This window comes from Cibotium barometz, chromosome 17 (genome assembly GCF_041138505.1).
Source record: "Cibotium barometz isolate CiBa-2024 chromosome 17, ASM4113850v1, whole genome shotgun sequence".
Lineage (NCBI taxonomy): Eukaryota > Viridiplantae > Streptophyta > Polypodiopsida > Cyatheales > Cibotiaceae > Cibotium > Cibotium barometz.
In genome coordinates, this window is record NC_141062.1 from 10,188,929 (window position 1) to 10,208,574 (window position 19,646).

At 39.8% G+C, this 19,646-nt stretch overlaps 1 protein-coding gene across 1 annotated transcript; it reads right to left on the reverse strand.

The window, feature by feature from the left end:
• Positions 1–12,025: 12,025 nt before the first annotated feature.
• Positions 12,026–15,681, reverse strand: LOC147629660 (phosphatidylinositol 4-kinase gamma 4-like). Its single transcript, XM_086811165.1, has 3 exons — positions 14,996–15,681; positions 12,611–14,289; positions 12,026–12,491 (listed from the first exon to the last, which is right to left on the reverse strand). Exons 2-3 carry the CDS (start codon positions 14,087–14,089, stop codon positions 12,117–12,119), a joined length of 1,854 nt encoding a protein of 617 aa, XP_086667291.1. The 5' UTR covers positions 14,090–14,289; positions 14,996–15,681; the 3' UTR covers positions 12,026–12,116.
• Between the last annotated feature and the right edge of the window lie 3,965 nt (positions 15,682–19,646).

Below are 19,646 nucleotides of genomic sequence, written 5' to 3' on the forward strand. Positions count from 1 at the left end.
ATGACCATGATAGCAATGAAGTGGATATATGAGTATGAGGAGCTTCTGGCAATAGGAGGTTGACCAATTGGTTTTGAGGTAAGTCCCCTAACAATGCTTGCACAAACAAGGCTGAACAATGAATCTAAATCTATGTTAAATTTTCTTATTAATCCTAATTCTAAGCTACTCAGACCTACATCTATGTAGCTTGAGTTCAAATAACCCTAATTTAGCTAATTAAATTTAATTTAGTCTAACAAGCTTTAATCTAGACCTAAATAAGATTAATTTAGCTTACTTAAATCTAATTTATCTTAATTAAATCTAATTTAGTCTAACAAGCTTTAATTTAGACCTAATTATTCTACTTGAGTCCAAATTTACCTAAATAATTTTATTAGTTTGTCTCTAATATTAATTAGATTATAATCAAGCTTAATGATCTCAAATTAATTAAATTAACTTAAATATTTTAAATTAATACATAAATTAACTTAAATATTTTTAACTTATACATAAATTAACCTAATCTAAACTTGATTATATACTAATTAGCCTAGTATATACTAATTATATACTAATTAGCCTAGTATATACTAATTATATACTAATTAGCCTAGTATATACTAATTATATACTAATTAACCTAGTAAAAGCAAATTTAAATTTGATTAATATTGATTTTTAAAATAATTCTAATTACCTCTAAATTAAATCTAGCCAACATAACTTATGAGAATATGTGAATATGAAGCAGAAGCAAATAGAGATCACACAAGAGAGAGTAGGCAGCAAAAAGAGAGATTCAACACTTGAGCTAGAGACTAAAAATAATGTATTGAATTAATAAATGAAGGCACAATGGCCATGCTTATATACATGTCATGTACAACAATCGGCTAGTAGCATTGGAGGACAAATGTCCACAACATATAAAAATGCCTAAAATAGCCTAAGAAATATGGGAAAATTCCCTTAAAATATCACATAAATATTTGGATAAAAAAGGGATAAAATATCACATAAATATTTGGATAAAAAAGGGATAAAATGGAGTAAAAGAGAGCTGGAGATGACATGTCTAATACCTCCTCTCAACTCCAGCACAGGGGTCCGACTCCCATATAGGTAAGGAGCTGAACAATAGTATCTCAAGGAAGAGGTTTGGTGAAGTGATCGACAATGTTGTCCTGAGAAGGGCAATACTCTAGTGTGTGATGCTATCGGTGAGACTAGCTCACAAACAAAGTGAGAGTAGATTTCAATATGATTGGTCCTGTTATGAAAGGATGAAGTTTGAGCCAACGCCAAGGCACTCTGGCTATCCATAAGAATACGGATTGGAGAATCCTAGAGTACATCAAGATTGCTCAACATAGGGAACAACCATGATAGCTCACATAGGGAACAACCATAATAGCTCACATAGGGAACAACCATAATAGCTCACAACAAGTATCCAGATAAGCATGGTAAAACTATATTCTTCTTCTTGGATCTCCAATGGATCGCCGAGTATCTTGATCACCTGCCTAATCACAGCATCAGAGTATCCAACAAGCTCAATGCCTCCTCTGAAAGAGAGACCATAGTCCAAGGTACCGGATAACTATCAAAGAAACCTCAGAGTAGCTTGCCCCAATGAGAATGTCGAGGAGTAAAAGAAAACTGACTGAGAACATTGACACTGTAAGAAATGTCGAGCCTAGTGTAAGTCAAATAAGTAAGAAAACCAACAAGCCTCCAGTAATGTGTACTATCCTCGAAGAGGGGAGAGGGATCATCATGGGAGAGCTTGGAGATAGGATCCATCACAAAAGAAATTGGATGGCACTCAGTCATCCCAAATGTCTTCAGGAGCTGCTGCAAATATATGTACTAACTAAGAAACACTTCATTAGAAGACTAATAGACCTCCATCCCAAGAAAGTAGTGGAGAAGTCCTAAATCAGTCATCTCAAAGGTGAGAGCTAAATTTAACCGAAGTTGTTCAATCTTGGCAAAATGTGAGCCAGATCAATAAATCATCAACATATCAAAAAATCAAGAAGAGAAAAGCATCCTGAGCAAAGACATAGAGATTGTTGTCTCTATACAAAGCTCTCTGGAATCCAAGGGAAATAAAGAATGCATCAATCTTATCATACCACACCTTGGGTGCTTGTTTCAAACCATAAAGTGCTTTTTGTAGTCCGTACACCTTACCCTCATGTCCGGGGACCTGAAAACCTTGAGGTTGTTCAACATACAGCTCCTCATGAAAGTCACCATTAAGAAAGGAAAACTTGACATCCATTTAGTAAACGGGCCTGTGCTCATGAGCAAAAAGAGCAAGAATTGTATGGATGGTGGTGTATTTGGCTATAGGAGCAAAAGTTTCCTCATAATCCACACTCTCAATCTGAGAGTACCCCTTCGCAACCAATCCGGCTTGTCTATAGATCAATCAGCATGAAACTTGGTCTTAAAGACCCACTTGACCCCAATAACCTATCGATGCGCAGGCCGGCCCCCACAAGCTCACGTGTATGATTCCTCTCAATGGAATCAATCTCAGCCTCCATGGCTTCCTGCCAGTTAGGAAGAGCAAGATCCCCTTTTGCTATAGTAGGCTAATATGACTGTATCACTGTACTCATCAAGGCGAGGTTACAAGAATGACGGAGCTGTTGTAATCTTTGTGCATGTGTCAAAGATTGCACTAAAGAATTGGCAAGGTGATTAAGTTCCATATCGGAGAGATGAGAATCATGAATAGTGGTTTCCAGCCATCATGGAATCTTGGGGCCAATCCTCCATTGTAGTGGAGAAGGAGAAGGAGAAGGAGGAGAAGCCGAGGAAGGAGGAAGTGGGGGAGATGATTCTCCAAGGCTATCTTCCGAGCAGAGTTCTCACAATGATACCTCCTTTGAATGGTACATTAGGTGAAATATGGACTCTCATTTTTTCCCCTTAAGGATTTCCACACCTCCTCTTTCTAGAGAAATGGGCTCATGGTGAAATTTTTGCAAATCAACTCAAAAGGGAGCGGAGTTTGGACATTTGGAATCTACTCTTCGAGACCTTTCCAATGATATATAGCATGATAAGCAATTTTGAATATTCAAGAAGTCCCCAAATTAGTGATGACATGGCATGTTACATGATAAGCAATTTTGAATATTTAAGAAGTCCCCAAATTGGTGATGACATGGTGTGTTACATGCCATGTCATCACCAATTTGGGGACTTCTTGAATATTCAAAATTGCTTATCATGCTATATATCATTGGAAAGGTCTCGAAGAGAAGATTCCAAATGTCCAAACTCTGCTCACTTTTGAGTTGATTTGCAAAAATTTCGCCCCATGAGTCCATTTTTCTAGAGAGAGGAGGTGTGGAAATCCTTAAGGGGCAAAAATGAGAGTCCATATTTTGCCTAATGTCCCACAATTCTTCTACAACTGCCTCATCATTGATATCAAATTGACGAGAAATATATGGTTTAAGGTTGAAGAAGATAAAGGCATGAGCCCTTGCATCTTTGATAGCCCAGGCATCAATCTCAACCTGAGGAGAAGTACCATTGGGAGAGGCACCAGAAACAATATGCCATAGCCGATGATATCGAAGGAGAGTCTTCATCTATAGTGCCCAATCAAGATGCCCAATCAAGATAATTGGTTCCATCTAAGATGGATTCTTTGGGAGAAATGGTAAAAGAGATGACAGTCGGTTTAGAAGCCATGGAATCCTCCTCTTGAATTTACAGCAAGCTGTAAATAGGTACCCGGGGGTTTCCCACTCCTCCCTAGATGCTAGGTGAGGTGAAAGAAATATGTATAACTATACTCCTGTTGGAGATCAAGGCACAGGGTGAAGACGGGAGCCGACCTGATGCGAGGGAGAGGCTAATGGAGCAAGTGTACGGTGCTACCACTAGTCTAGGGTAGGGACATATAATACAAATTGGGAGAGGAGAGGGAGGGTTGAGAAAAAAATGCAACAAGGTGCTATTGTGGGAGAAATGCAGCAAAAAAACCTTGATTTGTGCGATGACGTAGATCTCCAAAACACAACTGCCAAGGGAGCAGAGGAGAAAACAATGCAGGCTGAAAACTTGAGAATATGTGAATATGAAGCAGAAGCAAATAGAGATCACACAAGAGAGAGTAGATAACTAAGAGAGATCCAAATCAGGAGAGGAGAGGGAGGGTTGGGAAAAAATCCAGCAAGGTGCTGCTATGGGAGAAACGCAGCAGAAAAACGTTGATTTGTGTGATGAAGTAGATCTCCAAAACGCAACGTGCCAAGGGAGAAGAGGAGAAAAAACTCAAGCTCAAAAATCTTCTTTGCTGATATGTGGAAGCACAAGAGCTCTAATACCAAGTGAGAATATGTGAATATGAAGTGGAAGCAAATAGAGATCACACAAGAGAGAGTAGACAACAAGAGAGATTAAACACTTGAGATAGAGACTAAAAATATTGAATGTATTGAATTAATAAATGAAGGCACAATGGCCATGCTTTTATACATCTCATGTAGAGCTAGTAGCATTGGAGGACAAATGTCCACGACAAATAAAAATGCTAAAATAGCCTAAGAAATATGTGGAAAATCCCTCAAAATATCAAATAAATATCTGGATAAAAAAGAGATAAAATGGAGGAAAAGAGAGCTGGAGATGACATCTCTAACATAACTAAGCCTAATAACTAGTCAAGTTCTATTTAACCTGTATTGAAGCTAATTATAATTAATCCTAATTGAGTTAAGTATTCATAAATTAAATGTGAATTATTCTATTTAAAACCTAATCAAGTAAATTTCACCTAATTTAACTAATTTACACCTATATTTACCTAATTAAGTCTTTGTTAACTTAATTAGTGTCTATCTTCAACCTAATTTACACTCGCTTTTACCTAATTAAGTCTTTGTTAACTTAATTAGTATCCAAATTAGACTTAATTAAACTTATTTAAACCTAATATTTTTATACTTAAGACTTGAGTTTCATGAGAGGAAGAGATGCATCAATTACTCATTAATTAAGACATACAAAAGAACCAAACTTTCATAAAAGATGCACCTTGGTTTGAGAATTGTCTCTCAAGTATGTTATTGTCATTATAATTTAGAAGTACCCAATTTCAAACTATATAGTGACTAGATATATGCAAAAAGTACTTAATGTCACTATAATTTAGAAGTACCCAATTTCAAACTATATAGTGACTAGATGTATGCAAAAAAGTACTTAATGTTACTATATCTACTATATAAGTTCCTTTAGTAAATATACAATCTATAAGGTCCATCTTTCTTTGAGTAAGAATGGTAAAGGCAGAAGTGGAATGAGGATATGGTTGTACCCATTTTTACATCCTCACCACAAGTAGCAAGAGATTGCAAGTCAAATCCATGGATGAGATTTATATAGTACAGCAATTGATGTTATTAAAATGGCTTGGGTTCAAATAAGTGATTTGGTGTTATTAATACCCATTGGGATCCAATAAGTTAATTTGGCGTACTTATAAGAATAATGTGCATTAGAACATGGTCACGAACCTAGCTCTAGCAGAAGGAGGTGAGTCATGCATTACCTATACATGGTATAAGAGATGTATGGCTATAGAGTAATATAGAGTGAGGAAAAGATGGTCTAGGGATTTGAAGGCCTTATGCCTCTGCTTGTCCATGTGCTCAAGGTGTCATTTTGTGTGATGGGAGCTCTTTATTGACTAATAGTGCTTACAAGTTGTGTGAGATCTTACTTTATTCATGAAATCTCATTAGTTGAAAATCAAAAGTTTACAAGGTGAAAACGAATATAGCCTACTATCTTTTCATAGGTTGTAAGCATCTCATGCATCATACATAGCGAATCTATTGTAATAATACCTTTTTTTGACGTCATCTTGCTAAAATAATTTCCATAGAATCAAATAGGCTCATTTACTACATACATTTCAAGTCATGTTTCTTTATTATGCCTTTTAATTTTGCCATTTTTTAAATACTATGATAATGCCATTTTTTTTAATACTTTAAAGAACCCTAAACAATTTTTATACAAGGTTTTTTTTATAGCCACTTTGCATGCTATATATTTTTGCATTCATGTGCTTTATCGAGAGTGTGAGGTTCCAAGAGTTTGAAGCTTCTTTGAATATTAAGATGCAAACCTCCCACAAACAAAAATACAGAAGAAACCATAGATATGGTAGGTCAAAACATAAAGCACTTACCAAATACTTATCTTTAGGGCCACCAATTTAAAGCACCTTTTCTTTATATCCATATTTAAAGAACCTCTTTTGCATAGAAAAACCATGGCTTCCCTTGAATGGTACCCCCCACAAGATAACATTGTAACATATTTTGATATAAGATAAGTAAATCTTCGCATCTTCAAGATTGCGATAATCAATGCAATTTTAACCATGTGGAATGGATATGATTTGGTCAAGAAAAAAAGAAACATCATATACTCACAATTTGATGTAATGTCAACCTATGAGAATTATTTGATAAGAAACTAACTTAATAATATACTTGAAATGTTGCATGTATATTTGAAGACGATCAAAATCCACTAAAATCCCACTATAAGCTAGAAGCTTTTATTTTTCAAACATCTTATCAAAGATCATCATTTTGCATAGCTTTTGAATAAAAGACCTTTTGTGCACACACTAAATCTTACAACTTGGTAGCTTAAAAGTTTAGTATTTCTTCTTTAAGTTTCAAAGTTGAATCATTTTTGAAGGATGATGAATGGGAAGTATGATGTCACTTGTTAGATAATCTAAGTTCTTAATTTTGAAAACCTTAATGATGTGATCACATTCTTAAGCAAATTTGCAACACAAGTCAACACTTTCTTAATTTCTGAAAACCTTAATGACACAATCACACTCTTTTTAAACAAAGAAAATATGCTAACTCCACATGAACAACACAAGTGATCTTTTTTTTTTTTAAATCTTGAAAACCTTAATGGCATAATCACCTTCTTCTTAAACAAAGCAAATATGCTAACTCCACATGAACAACACAAGTGAACACTTTCTTAAAATCCTCCACTTTAAAATGTAGTGTATGTCTAATCAGCCTCCAAGATTTTGAAATCAAGTGTGAAATCATATAATCTTTCAATAACATAAAGGTGAAGAGGGACAATTGAATCATGTTCTTCTTGGCATTGTGAAAGAAGAAAGCATTTCCATGATAGAGAGAAACCTATAATAACACGGTAAAAGTAAAAGCGCCTATATTATATCTTAATAACACCTTAAGTACCTAAGTAAAACCTTAAGAAAATCTAAACAATTAAATATAAAGTCCCTTTATAAAATGTCAAAAAATTGTTTAGAGTTTCTTAAGTACCTTAAGAAAATCGTTTAGATACCTTAAGAAAATCTAAATGATTAAATCATAAAATTCCATGTGTTTTGTAAGGTCATGTTTTTGAGGTCAAGTGCTTTTACTATTGAATTTTGATTTTATTTTATGATGACAAGATGCATGTTACATAATAATGAATGCAAAAATGTGGATTGGCATGCATGCTTACATATATAATAACATTTAACAGTCCCTTAAGCTTAAGTAATGATACAATGTCACATCTACGATAAACCATGCCTATATGCCTATATGTACAATAACATTCAAAACTCACTATGTTTCCACTTTCCAAGTAACTTACATGAGATACCATGGAATGATATATTGATGTAATGATTGTGTGAGGAATAAAGGATCCACCTAAATCCATTGTTTCAATGCTTATCATTATAGTTTTCTAGACCATAAATATGTATTGACATTTAGTTTTCATATGTCTTGACTTGGATCTTCAAGTAGGCAGAGCACTTGCAATGCACTTGAGCTTCATCCTTTGTGTTAAAATATTAAAATATTTTAACTACCCATATCTTCTAAAATAAAGGACATTGTACCAAGATCACATGAATACACAATAATTTTGTTGACTCAAATTGGAATAACTGTAGTTTAGTTAATACCTTACTCGTCTATTCGTTCATCCAATTTCTCTTTTCTTGGGGTGAAGATTGAGAGAGTGCAATCCCTACATAGAGAAAATAAAGTAAGTAAGGGGTGAGAGCAAGTGTCAAAGATGTGTGTGTGTGTGTGTGTGTGTGTGTGTGTGCGTGCGCGCGCGCGCGCGTGTGTGCACGGGTGTATATGTGGGCGCGCGGGCATGTCTGCATTCATTGTTTTATCATTTGGTAAGATCGTTATCTAATATTCTTGGCAACAATTTCATATGAGAACATGATTCGCACTCTCATCTATAGCCTTTGAATTTAATTGATGTTTGTTGTGTGGGTTGATGGATGGGTAATTTTTAACACTCCGGTTAACATGGTTTTTCCTGCCCGTCCTACCCTACCATCTTTTACCCGCATATACCTATATGTAATGGAAGCCCATTCTTTTTACGACAGCATCGGAACCTATGAGTAGCCTTACCAAGTGCTTTAATGCTAAATGGATAAGTCTTATGACTTTGTGTATATACTTTTGCTTAAGGCTAGAAATTGAACGTCCCCCTAACTTTAATTGAAGCTCTATCAAGCTTATTGTGCCAAATATTTAAGGCTCCAAGGATGTAGCTAACAATTTGCAAATGTTTCCACTTTTCAAGTAACTTACATGAGATACCATGGAATGATATATTGATGAGATGATTGTGTGAGGAATAAAGGATCCACCTAAATCCATTGTTTCAATGCTTATCATTATAGTTTTCTAGACCGTAAATATGTATTGACACTTAGCTTTCATATGTCTTAACTTTGATCTGCAAGTAGGCATAGCACTTGCAATGCACTTGAGCTTAACATCAAAATATTTTAACTACCCATATCTTCTAAAACAAAGGACATTGTACCAAGATCACATAAACAATAATTTTCTCCCCTTAAATTGGAATAATTGTAGTTTAGTTAATACCTTACTCATCTATTCGTTCATCCAACTTCTCTTTTCTTGGGGTGAAGATTGAGAGAGTGCAATCTCTACATAGAGAAAATAAATAAAGTAAGGGGTGAGAGAAGGTGTCAAAGAATGTGTGTGTGTGTGTGTGTGTGTGCGCGCGCGCGCGCGTGCGCGCGCACATGTATGTGCACGGGTGTGTGTGTGGGCGCGCGGGCATGTGTGCATGCATTATTTTATCATTTGGTAAGATTGTTATATCAAATATTCTCGGCAAAAATTTCATATGAGAACATGATTCACACTCTCATCTATAGCCTTTGAATTTAATTTATGTTTGTTGTGTGGGTTGATGGATGGGTAATTTTTAACACTCCGGTAAACATGGTTTTGCCCACCCGTCCTACCATACCATCTTTTACCCACATATACCTGTATGTAATGGAAGCCCATTCTTTTTACAACTGCATTGGAACCTCTGAGAAGCCTTACCATGTGCTTTAATGCAAAATGGAGAAGTCTATGACTTTGTGTATATGCTTTTGCTTAAGGCTAGAAATGGTGGTCATCGACCATATTCAAACAATAAACTATTTTACTATTCTCTACCGACTAAGATCCTTTTGGATGTGAGTCTAATCGTCAAAATCTAACCAGCTAGATGATAAGCTGAGAAAAACTTTCCTAAATGTTGATGCGACCCCACCCTTTCTACATGTCGGCAAAACCCACACCTTGAAAAAAAATGTTTTCATTAAGCAATCCAATAAAAGACACATTTCCAAAGTAACCGGGATTTAGCACTAAAAATTAGAGAAACTACTAGAATTATAACTACAACATATTATTTTTGTCCCTTCAACAATAAGGGAAAAAAATCAACCTCGATGTATGAATATTAACTGGGCTCATGGGTTGGAAAGAAACGCCTAGAAAGGTGTGCGAAGGTCAGATGTGGTCCTGGCCCAAGAGCTTGAGCACCTTTCCCATCCATGGCCCCCTTTTTACGTTGGGTTGCCTTTTATGACCCTTCTATCCATGTCCCCCTAAGCAATGATGTTGTTAGAGCCTTTTGCAATCATGCCCAAATGACTTTGACAAGAGGATAGGCACCCAACCAAGTGGTCTAATAATAAGTGCCCGAGAGAAGTGACTTGTTTACACCATACATGAGGGTTACAAGTGTTTGCCTGACAAGATAATAGGCACTTGACCAAGAACAACAAAGGTCATGTCAGCATCAACAAAGGCCAAGGCACAGTCACCTAGGATCGTGGAGCAACCCAAGACTGAGAGTGTAGACCCAAGTGAGGGAGAGCTTCCAAGATAGCAAGAGCTCATGAATAATGCTATCACAAATAGGGAGACTTTAGCAGAGGTGCCATTGCCCGAGATGCAAGTGCCAAAACCAAAGCTAGAACTTGAACCCGAACCCCATAGCAAAGCTAGTAGGTAGACCTGCTTGGAAAACGATTAAATGAGGTCAACACTGTTTGTGAGGAGCTTCGGCAAAGTCTCTTCATGAATCAAGGATGAGGTTACATATGATGCAAAAGATCAAGTAACTGAGGCAAAGAGCTTGAAAACCTAGTGGAGATACAGCCGGTGAGATTGGTGTGGTGCCCAAGCTTATTCGGATACTTGGAGCAAAGGTGTATAGAGCACCCCAATGCTACACGCTTAGCAGCTTAGCAAGAGGGGATGTTTTGTGCATTACAGTGCCACATGTACATGGATTTCACCGGTAGTTGTCTCTTAGGCACGGGATAAATATGGCCTCTTTGGGGTTGTTTTGGCAACCTAATATGTGCCCGAAAAGGTGCCCTAGACATGAACCAATAGTCGAGACAGCTTTAGGACACAATATAAACATATTTAATGAAGTTTTGACCTAAAACGGATGGCCCGACCTTAATATGGCTTGCCATCTTATCCCTATATAAAGGAGGTCAAAGGTCGTTCTAGGACAGATATCTCATAGATCTCTCAAGCATCTCGGAAGTGTTGGCAAGAAGCTTTGCATAGAGCCAACTCTAGGCAAAGGCTGTGGAATCACTAAGACATCTTTTGCATGCTGAGTATGTTAGCATGCATGAACCAAATTTCATGTCTTCGAATATACAGTAGATTAGGTTTACATCTCTCTTCTTTTGTGTGTTTGCTAAACAATGGGATTAGTGTTAATCCCTCTTGCTTAACATTAATCAAGAGCACGCTTCCAGAAGGCATGTAACATTACATGCCATGTATTAAAAGACATGGAATCCTAATCCACAAAATTATCATAATTATCCTCAACAGTATTCAATATGGCACATGTCCTGCAGCAGACAACCGTAGGAGCAGCAGAAGGCAGGAACTACATTATACAAGGACATCCACACCCCTCCTCCTTACAAGGACCTACACAATGGAATATAACATGCTTCTATATGCCAAATGATCAGGAATTTGACAAAACTTCACCAGCATTTGCCAAAGATTGAGCTGTTATTTGGCAGGAAGTCGTTGAAGAGCTAGACCGGTTGTTCCCTATTTTGAGAGACACATGCACTTTGTCATGACCAGTGAGTTTTATATACAGTCTGCCACTACCCTTTATACTAAGGTGTACAACCTTACAGAAGAAAAAGAGAACCACATCCCAGATAGACTCCCCCCTTGGGTTGTTTGAGCCTGTGCAATCCTGTTCCTAATCAAGTTGTGAGCCTCTCCATGGACAATATCATGTGACTTTGCCAAATGTCATTCAACCTTGAATGTCACATTTCCACACTTCTGGAATCCATGCACAGAATTACTTCGACACAGACACACACTCATGAGGCCTTATGATAAAAGCAAAAAATAAATATAAATGCACACCATCCTTTCCCTTAACAATCTAAAAAATGGTAACGCAGGGAACATATTATCCAACATTCCAAGCTTTTGCTTCACACTCCCAGCCTGTTCAGCTCCACATGGTATGTCAGCATCCTTTAAATCAAGGAAATCAGTTCCCTACTGGTTGATTAATCGAGGGGGTACAAAGCACTGAACTCTTAAATATAATATAAATAATCTTATGGATTAACTAGGGCATCACAATCTCATGGAAACAATTCCTTTATTATATACTTTCGACAAAAACTTACTCCTTTGTCTGTACATTTTAGGGGAAAATCCTACCAAGATTCGACCTCACTGACACTTGACAGTCACGATGTACTCATCCAGTAGGCTTGCAACCACATCGAGAAAGTCTAGCTCTTTAGCATTCATAGCCTCAGCCTCCTCAAGAATAAGTTCAATAGGAGATTTCATATCCGGAGACTCACCCCGAGACATGATCGAGCCAATCTCAAAAGGTGTCAGACCAGCCACTGCACCCTTTTTGAGCAGCATGGTTGAGACACGCAGAATGCGAGCAAGCTGAGGTCGAAGACTCCATCCACATTCCTGCAGTAGTGCAATATCACCCTCCGCATCAAGGGACTCGATGTACTCTAACATAGAAGGCCCATAAGGTTGCTGCGCTTGAGGCCAATAAAGCCATTCAAACGTGCAGTCTTCAAACTGAATTTTAAACATCCAAAGCATTGACACAATGAGCCAAATTTCCTAGGGCACCAAATCAGAGATACACATACATCAACATATTTGTCAACAAAGTGAAAGAAAGTTGGGCTTCTTACTTTCTCAGGCAAACAATAGCCGTGGTCAATTGGAACCAGCTTTAACACTCCATCCTTTCCCTTGCAAACCAAAATGTTTCCTCCATTTCGATCTGCATTGGCCAGCCTCAAGTCGAGAACAGTAATCTTGTGAACCTCCTCCACTGGAAACATCGAGGAACCCATGTCTTCGCAGCTGCTTAGTGCATGGACAAACTGCTGCAGTGATCCTGTCTTTGCTTTACACAGCTTGTGGTCATCTGGGCCATACTGGAATGCCTCATGATAACATTTCACCATAGTGGTTGCAGGGACCCCTGAAAAACCAGCCACCTCCCTGTTCGCCACATCCTTTCTCGTCCGACCTTTAGGACCCGTCGCTGGATGATCAAGGATGTAAGCTGCCACCTCCCTCTTGGCTCCTTCACCACTTCTTGTCCCTTTCTTCAAGCCTTCCCCATAGTTGGACAAAGAAAAACCCCGAGGATTATTTACAGCCATGGGTTCTTCATCCATGGGTTTAAATACTGCAACGTTTTGCAAGCCACATTCATCCTTCATAAAGTACACTCCCCCAGATCCTTCAGTGGTCAGTTTGGGAACCTGACCAGCATGTAAACCCATCTTAACATGCTCCACGAGATCTCTCAGGGTGTGAGAAAGCTCAAAACCAATGGGATACTTGGACAATTGGAAACTTGTATATCGCCCTCCTGGCTGCAAGCCATACCTGAACTGCTGCAAGTGCTGCTCTTCTCTACCCACTTTAGCGCCCAAGTAAGAAACTTTCTTAAAATCAGAACCTTCAACTGCCTGGATTATGTCAGACGATGCAAACAGACCATTCTTGGAGACGGTAGCATCTGAGAATTGCACGTCATCAAATGAGTTCACCACAAGCTCCACCTCTGTTCTACCTAGGAACTTGGAGCGCAAGTTCGGCCTATGCACACGAAGGCACAAGGCAGCCTCTCCCTTCAAAGACAACTCCTCTATGACAGCTGAATCATCAAGATATTCACCTTTCAGTGTAACAACTTGAAGGCCTACAGGTAAGGCCCCCTCTTTACCTGAAATGTATTTTTTCAGATCTTTCACGTTTTCTGTTTGCCAAACCTTATATACAAAGGAGGTTCCATTTACAGTTCTTACAGTTAAGGAAACGAGATCAGAAAGGCGCAGCACCAGGTGCAACACATCACCATGGTTCACCCCATAGTCCTGTAGTAGCTTATCATCCTGCGTCAGCTCTTTGCCCCCATATACAAGCCTTTGCTGGCCAACATAGAACCCTCTGTGGGCTTGAATTCTGATCTTGATAGATGCAATGGTGTCAGACTTGGACACTTCCAAAGGCACCATGGATGAATCTTGCCCCAATGTTGCCACAAACACCTGAATAGGCTTCTGCTGGATGCTGAAAGGGTCTCTGTGATGGATCCCAGAAGTGTTGAAATCCTCCAAGGGGGTAGGGTTCAAAAGGAGTCCCGAGGCTGCCATTGCGAAGGACTGAGTTGCTCTCTGGAATCGGTGGAGGAGAGCCTATCACCCAGTATCCTGCTGGAGGAAGACCTGATTACCGGTCACTAAAACCTATCAGAAATGCCATCACATAGGTGTACGATACACCATAGTAATACTCGAGTTGGTGCAGATCGGAAAGGGCTGCAGGATCCTGCCCGCAGTTTGCAGATGAGACCCTGCAACAAAGAAGAAATGTTATATGACTCAAGGAGCACCTGGCCCCAGCATATATCAGAGGGGTTTCAAGCTGAATGCAAAGAAAGGGGGCATGTCTGGAGGGCTGTCAGAAACTCTCCATGACCCCTCAGATGCAGACTATGGGCCAATAAAAAGAAGTGACAGGAGCGAGGACCAAGAAAATCATAGACTTAAAGCATGGATGGGGGAGTGATAAGTAAATGACAATTTTGGGTTTGAATAGGATAACAGCAGAGAGAAGGGGCTTCTTAGGGCATCGCAAAAAAATGGGCTTGCGAGAGAGATACACAGTGAGCACAAAACAATGGGTATACAGGCTTCAATTCAATTGTGCTAAAAACAGGTATGGCGGATGGGGCGATGCTATAATTTGGGGGGAAGGGCATGTGGGCAGACCTATCACAAACATGGGTTGGGGGGACACTAGGGTGGCTGAGAACGAGGGGGGACCAACGCGGATTGCAGACGCGGTAACAAGCCTGTTGGGTTGGGTGATAATGAGGTCAAACAGGCTCTTCTCATTCCTGAGAGAGAAGGAAAAAAAGCAGGTGAAGAAGGAGAGCAGGAAGCTTCCAAGAAAAGTAAGAGCTTTTTCTTGCCGTGCGGTCAAAACAAAGCATGGGGAAGATTCCCGCTAATCTGAGAGATTTAACTTACTCCGGCAAATTTAGCCCTAATCCTTACCTGTTTGTGAGGTTAGTAGACCTTTTCGGGGTGGTCGCCGTTGAATTGCGCCGAGGCGCTCACGAGAGCCACCGGTTTTTCGACCATCGTGCGCCCTTGTTTCTCCTGCTCACGGGTTTTCCTTGACAGGGCCCTCCGTAGCACAAAATCTAGAACTAGGGTTTTCAAAAGTGCCTGTTCTCCCCCTTCCCCTTCCCTTCCTTCCCAAAACCAACGGTGATTTCCACTAAAATCGCCTGCGTCAGAAGAAAGTAAAAATTCCAAGGGTTTCGAAAGTCGCCCACAGAAACCTCGTAAAATCTAGGGTTACGGTTTCTTCTGTCCACTGTTTTCCCCGCAGCGCAAGAGCGAGTATGCCAGTGGTTTTACAGACAGCAACTGCGTGTCTCTCACCTCGGGGGGTTCTACCCGAGCAATTTCACCTTTACTCTCTCCACTGTTGCCCAGGGCATACTTTTGATCACTTTTTCCTGCAGAAGAGGCGTACTGCAGCATTTCCTTTTGGTTTCCTGTAACCCTCACCAGGGTTTCACCCTCTGCTGCATCATCAGCTGATGCACATGTGTCCCATGATCCACCCTCTAGGATTTCCAAAGCCTTTGCGTTAAATTTTTTTAATTTTTGCCTGTGGGCGATTTTCGAAAAGCAGAGGGAGGGTTGGTCCCTTTTAATGTGTCCTTTGTGCTTTGCGTTGGCAGGCAGCTTCTTATTTAAATTAACGGGATAAGAAAAATCACAAGCACGATGTCGAATTTCTTTATTGTTATTGATTTTTGTAACGTACACCCGTGGCGCATTTGAATGCCCACCACCGTATCAGACCATGCCCCCCCTCTCTTTGCTTTTTGCCAACTTGCCAATTATGCTCCGAGCGTAATCATTACACGATGTGACGATGCACGTCTACTTTACAAATGTCTCGATTTATCCAACTAACTAATACAGGCTAACTACTCTCCTCTTAAAGGACACCATGGGCATCCCTATATATATATATACATATTATTCAGGTGTTCACTCACTATTAATTAATTAACCAAGCCCTAACGGGCCTCATTAATTAATTAAAACCTTACTAAATCTAAGGTCCTCTCTCTTTCTCTTGTATCGCTAGCTCCTCGTCCTTGTCCCTCTCCCCCTATATGCGTCCTCTCCAGCGCTCTCTCCCTCTCCCCTTGCATCGCATCCTCTCCACCTCTCTCTCTCTCTCTCTCTCTCTCCCTCTCTCTCTCCATCACTGGCCCAACGCTCTCCGCCTCTCCCCCCTACATCCACCGGTCTCTCCCTCTCCCCCCTACAACACGAGCCCTCTCTCTCTCTCTCTCTCTCCTCCATCGCTCTCTCCCTCTTCTCCCTCTCCCCACTACAACAGCACCGATCAAGCATGTCGTTGTCCTTTTAATCATCGATAGAATATTTGAGAAAAGGTCTGAAAATTTTAATTTTAATTTTAACTAAGGTGTTAATCTTGCCCCCATTTTAACTAAGGTCCTTCCACTTTAATTTTTCCCACATCTAATTAATTAATGTGATTTGAAATTTTGGTCCTATATTAGGGGTTATGATATGATTAAATGCTTGTTTAATTAAACAACCTAAACGAACCTTAGGTTTTGTTTTTGTTAACCTTAGTTTTTTTGGGATCAATAATTGTACATATATATATATATGTATATATATATATATATATATATATATATATATATATATATATATATATATATATAAACCAACAGAAAACCTTTACATCAAAATATCTTACCCCCCCCATCTGTTTATACAAAATATTTACAGTTTCATATCCTATTCAGGAGATCACAAATCAGTGCCCATCTCTCATCCTCAACAACAAAGGAAGATTTCTCCCATGAGTTCTGATATCCAAGCTGAATACAAGCTTCCATTAGGCTTTCAGCTGTGCACCTTTTGGGTGAATGCTGCTCCAAAACCTCACCCTTCTTGGACCACACTTTAACCAATGGTCTAGTGTCAATTGGATTCTCATTGAATGCCACAAAGGTGTAGTCAACTTGCTTTACTTTCTTATACCACCTTTTAGTTTTTGGCCCATATTTCACTAGTCTTTTCCTTGTCTTTAGCTCTGTTAACACTTAAATGCACAGACAGTAAACAGTTAGGCTCTGTTAACACTTAAATGCACAGACAGTAAATAGTTAGGCTCTGTCAACACTTAAAAGCACAGACAGTAAACAGTTAGGCTCAGCCTAGTATGCCTGAATGTTCCCCCTTTCAATCTATTTTTTTTTGTGAGTGACGACGAATTATTTATTAGTATTACTTAAAAAAGATTGCAATCGCACAAACAAAGTCTGTGAAAATCAGACATATTCACAACAGTAGCCTTTATCTTTGAATGGGCGGGTGCACAGATCAAAACGAGCTTTAATTGTACCATCATGTTTATCCACCCGAGCTCTTGAGATTCTCCCAAAAACCAACCCGTTACGTGCATCCCAGATGATGTAAATGACGGCCACTTGGATCCAATGCCACACCTCGTGGTTGATTTTCCTCGTATCCCTTAACATTTAGTTCTTCCAATGAAATGATTCTTGTGATGTGCCAACTTTATGAAGCCACAAAGTAACCACCTTCCAATGACATCTTCCAATGACATCAGGCGATGGGACAACTCTCCACCAAAAAAGATGAAAGGTTGTGTAGGGGGGCACATTTATCCACTTGCTCAACCTATCCCCTACTAGTGGGGAATTTCTGGAATATAGCTCTCCAGAGTAGGAGATTAAGGGAAGGAACCTTGGTTGAGGTCCATGCATCTTTGCTCTTTTATGCCAAGCCCTCACAAGGTCTCGGGTGCTCCATTTGGCAGCTGCCTTTTCGATCCAAGTAGCATTGTATCTTTCCTTCCATCCTTAGCCCTTCTATGACATGCCCTTATAGGATCCCATGTGCTCCATTCGGCAGCTACCTTTTCGATCCAGGTAGCATTGTATCTTTCCTTGATCAACTCACCAACCTTAAGCTCTCCAAAGTAGGAGATGAAGGGAAGGAACCTTGGTTGAGGTCCATACATGCTTAGCCCTTCTATGCTAGGCCCTTATAGGGTCATGGGTGCTCCATTTGTTGGCAACCTTTTCGATCCAGGTAGCGTTGTATCTTTCCTTACATCCTTAGCCCTTCTATGTAGGCCCTTATAGGGTCTCGGGTGCTCCATTTAACAGTTGCCTATTCGATCTATGTAGCATTGTATCTTTCCTTACATCCTTAGCCCTTCTCAGGCCCTTATAAGGTCCCAAGTGCTCCATTTAGTAGTTACATTTTCGATCCAAGTAAAATTGTATCTTTCCTTTTCAATCCAAGTCTATACATCCTTAGCCCTTATATTGAAAAGATGCAGGGGAGAAGAGAGCTTGAGCTCTTGCAAGCACACACACACTCACACAAACCTTAGAAGAGAACACAAAAGGTGAGAGGCTGAAAATTCTTCTTCTTCACACAACAAAAGAGGTCTACAAAGAAGATAAGATGACTAACACACATAATAGAGTATATACAAGCAGTCCATAATGTGAACACGCTAAGAGGAGTGGGTAGATGTGGACTAGTCAATGTAGTCCAGCTATAGAATCTCTCTCGCGGTGTCAGTCCCAGCTACTAAACCCGCCAGTGATATAAATGTCAAACGTCATGCAAGCACCTCGTGAGTGTCAGCTCATGTTGAGCTTGACATCTCAACACTTCCCCTCAAGCTCATCCTGTGTGCTGACGTAGGCCAAGTCGATGTTTCCTGCCAACACTCTCTCCCTCATGAAGTGGTAATGTACCTCAATGTGTTTCTTCCGCGCATGGAAAACTGGGTTCCTGGCCAACTGTATACTGCTAAGATTGTCACAATATATGACAACCTTTCTCTCCACATGCAACCCCAAATCAGCAGTAGCTTGTGTAACCAAGCTACCTCACATGCTGCCATCGCAGCTCCTCTGTACTCTGCCTCTGTACTCGACAAGGCAACTGTGGAGGCTGCTTCTTGCTGCTCCATGTCACTACAGCACTCCCCAATAAAAACATAAATCCACTGGTAGATCTCCTGTTTGAGATGCTACCTGCCCAATTTGCATCTGTGTACCCGTATAGCTCCAATGGTACATCTGTTGCATAAAACAATGCATAATCAACAATGGCCCTCAAATACCGAAGTGTGCGTCAGACACTGTCAAGATGTGGTTTGCGCGGAACTTGCATAAACTAGCTCTCTGAGCCACCAGTGTAGCTCAAATCTGGCATGCTGATCGTGACATAGATCAAACTCCCCACCACAAGCTTCATGTACATAGTGGGATCCTCCAACACATAACTTGTATCCGCACTAAGCTTGCCATTTTGATTTAATGGCACCGAGATTGGCTTACAATCAGCCATCCCATACTTGGACAATCAGCCATCCCATACTTGGACAACATGTCCAAGTATGGGATGGCTTACAATCAGCCATCCCATACTTGGACAATCAGCCATCCCATACTTGGACAACATGTCCAATGCATACTGTCTCTATGACAGCCAAATACCCTCAGGTGTGCGAATGACTTCAATTCCCAAAAAGTAGCGTAGATCTCCCAAATCCTTCATCTCAAACTTCCTTTTGAGAAGACTTTTCACATGCTCA

Bases quoted from the DNA above. Each gene is read 5' to 3' on its own strand.
- LOC147629660 (XM_086811165.1), bottom strand. From the start codon at position 14,089: ATGGCAGCCTCGGGACTCCTTTTGAACCCTACCCCCTTGGAGGATTTC. The intron at 12,492-12,610 runs GTAAGAAGCCCA...TTTAAAATTCAG, and splicing joins GCTATTGTTTGCCTGAGAAA to TTTGAAGACTGCACGTTTGA.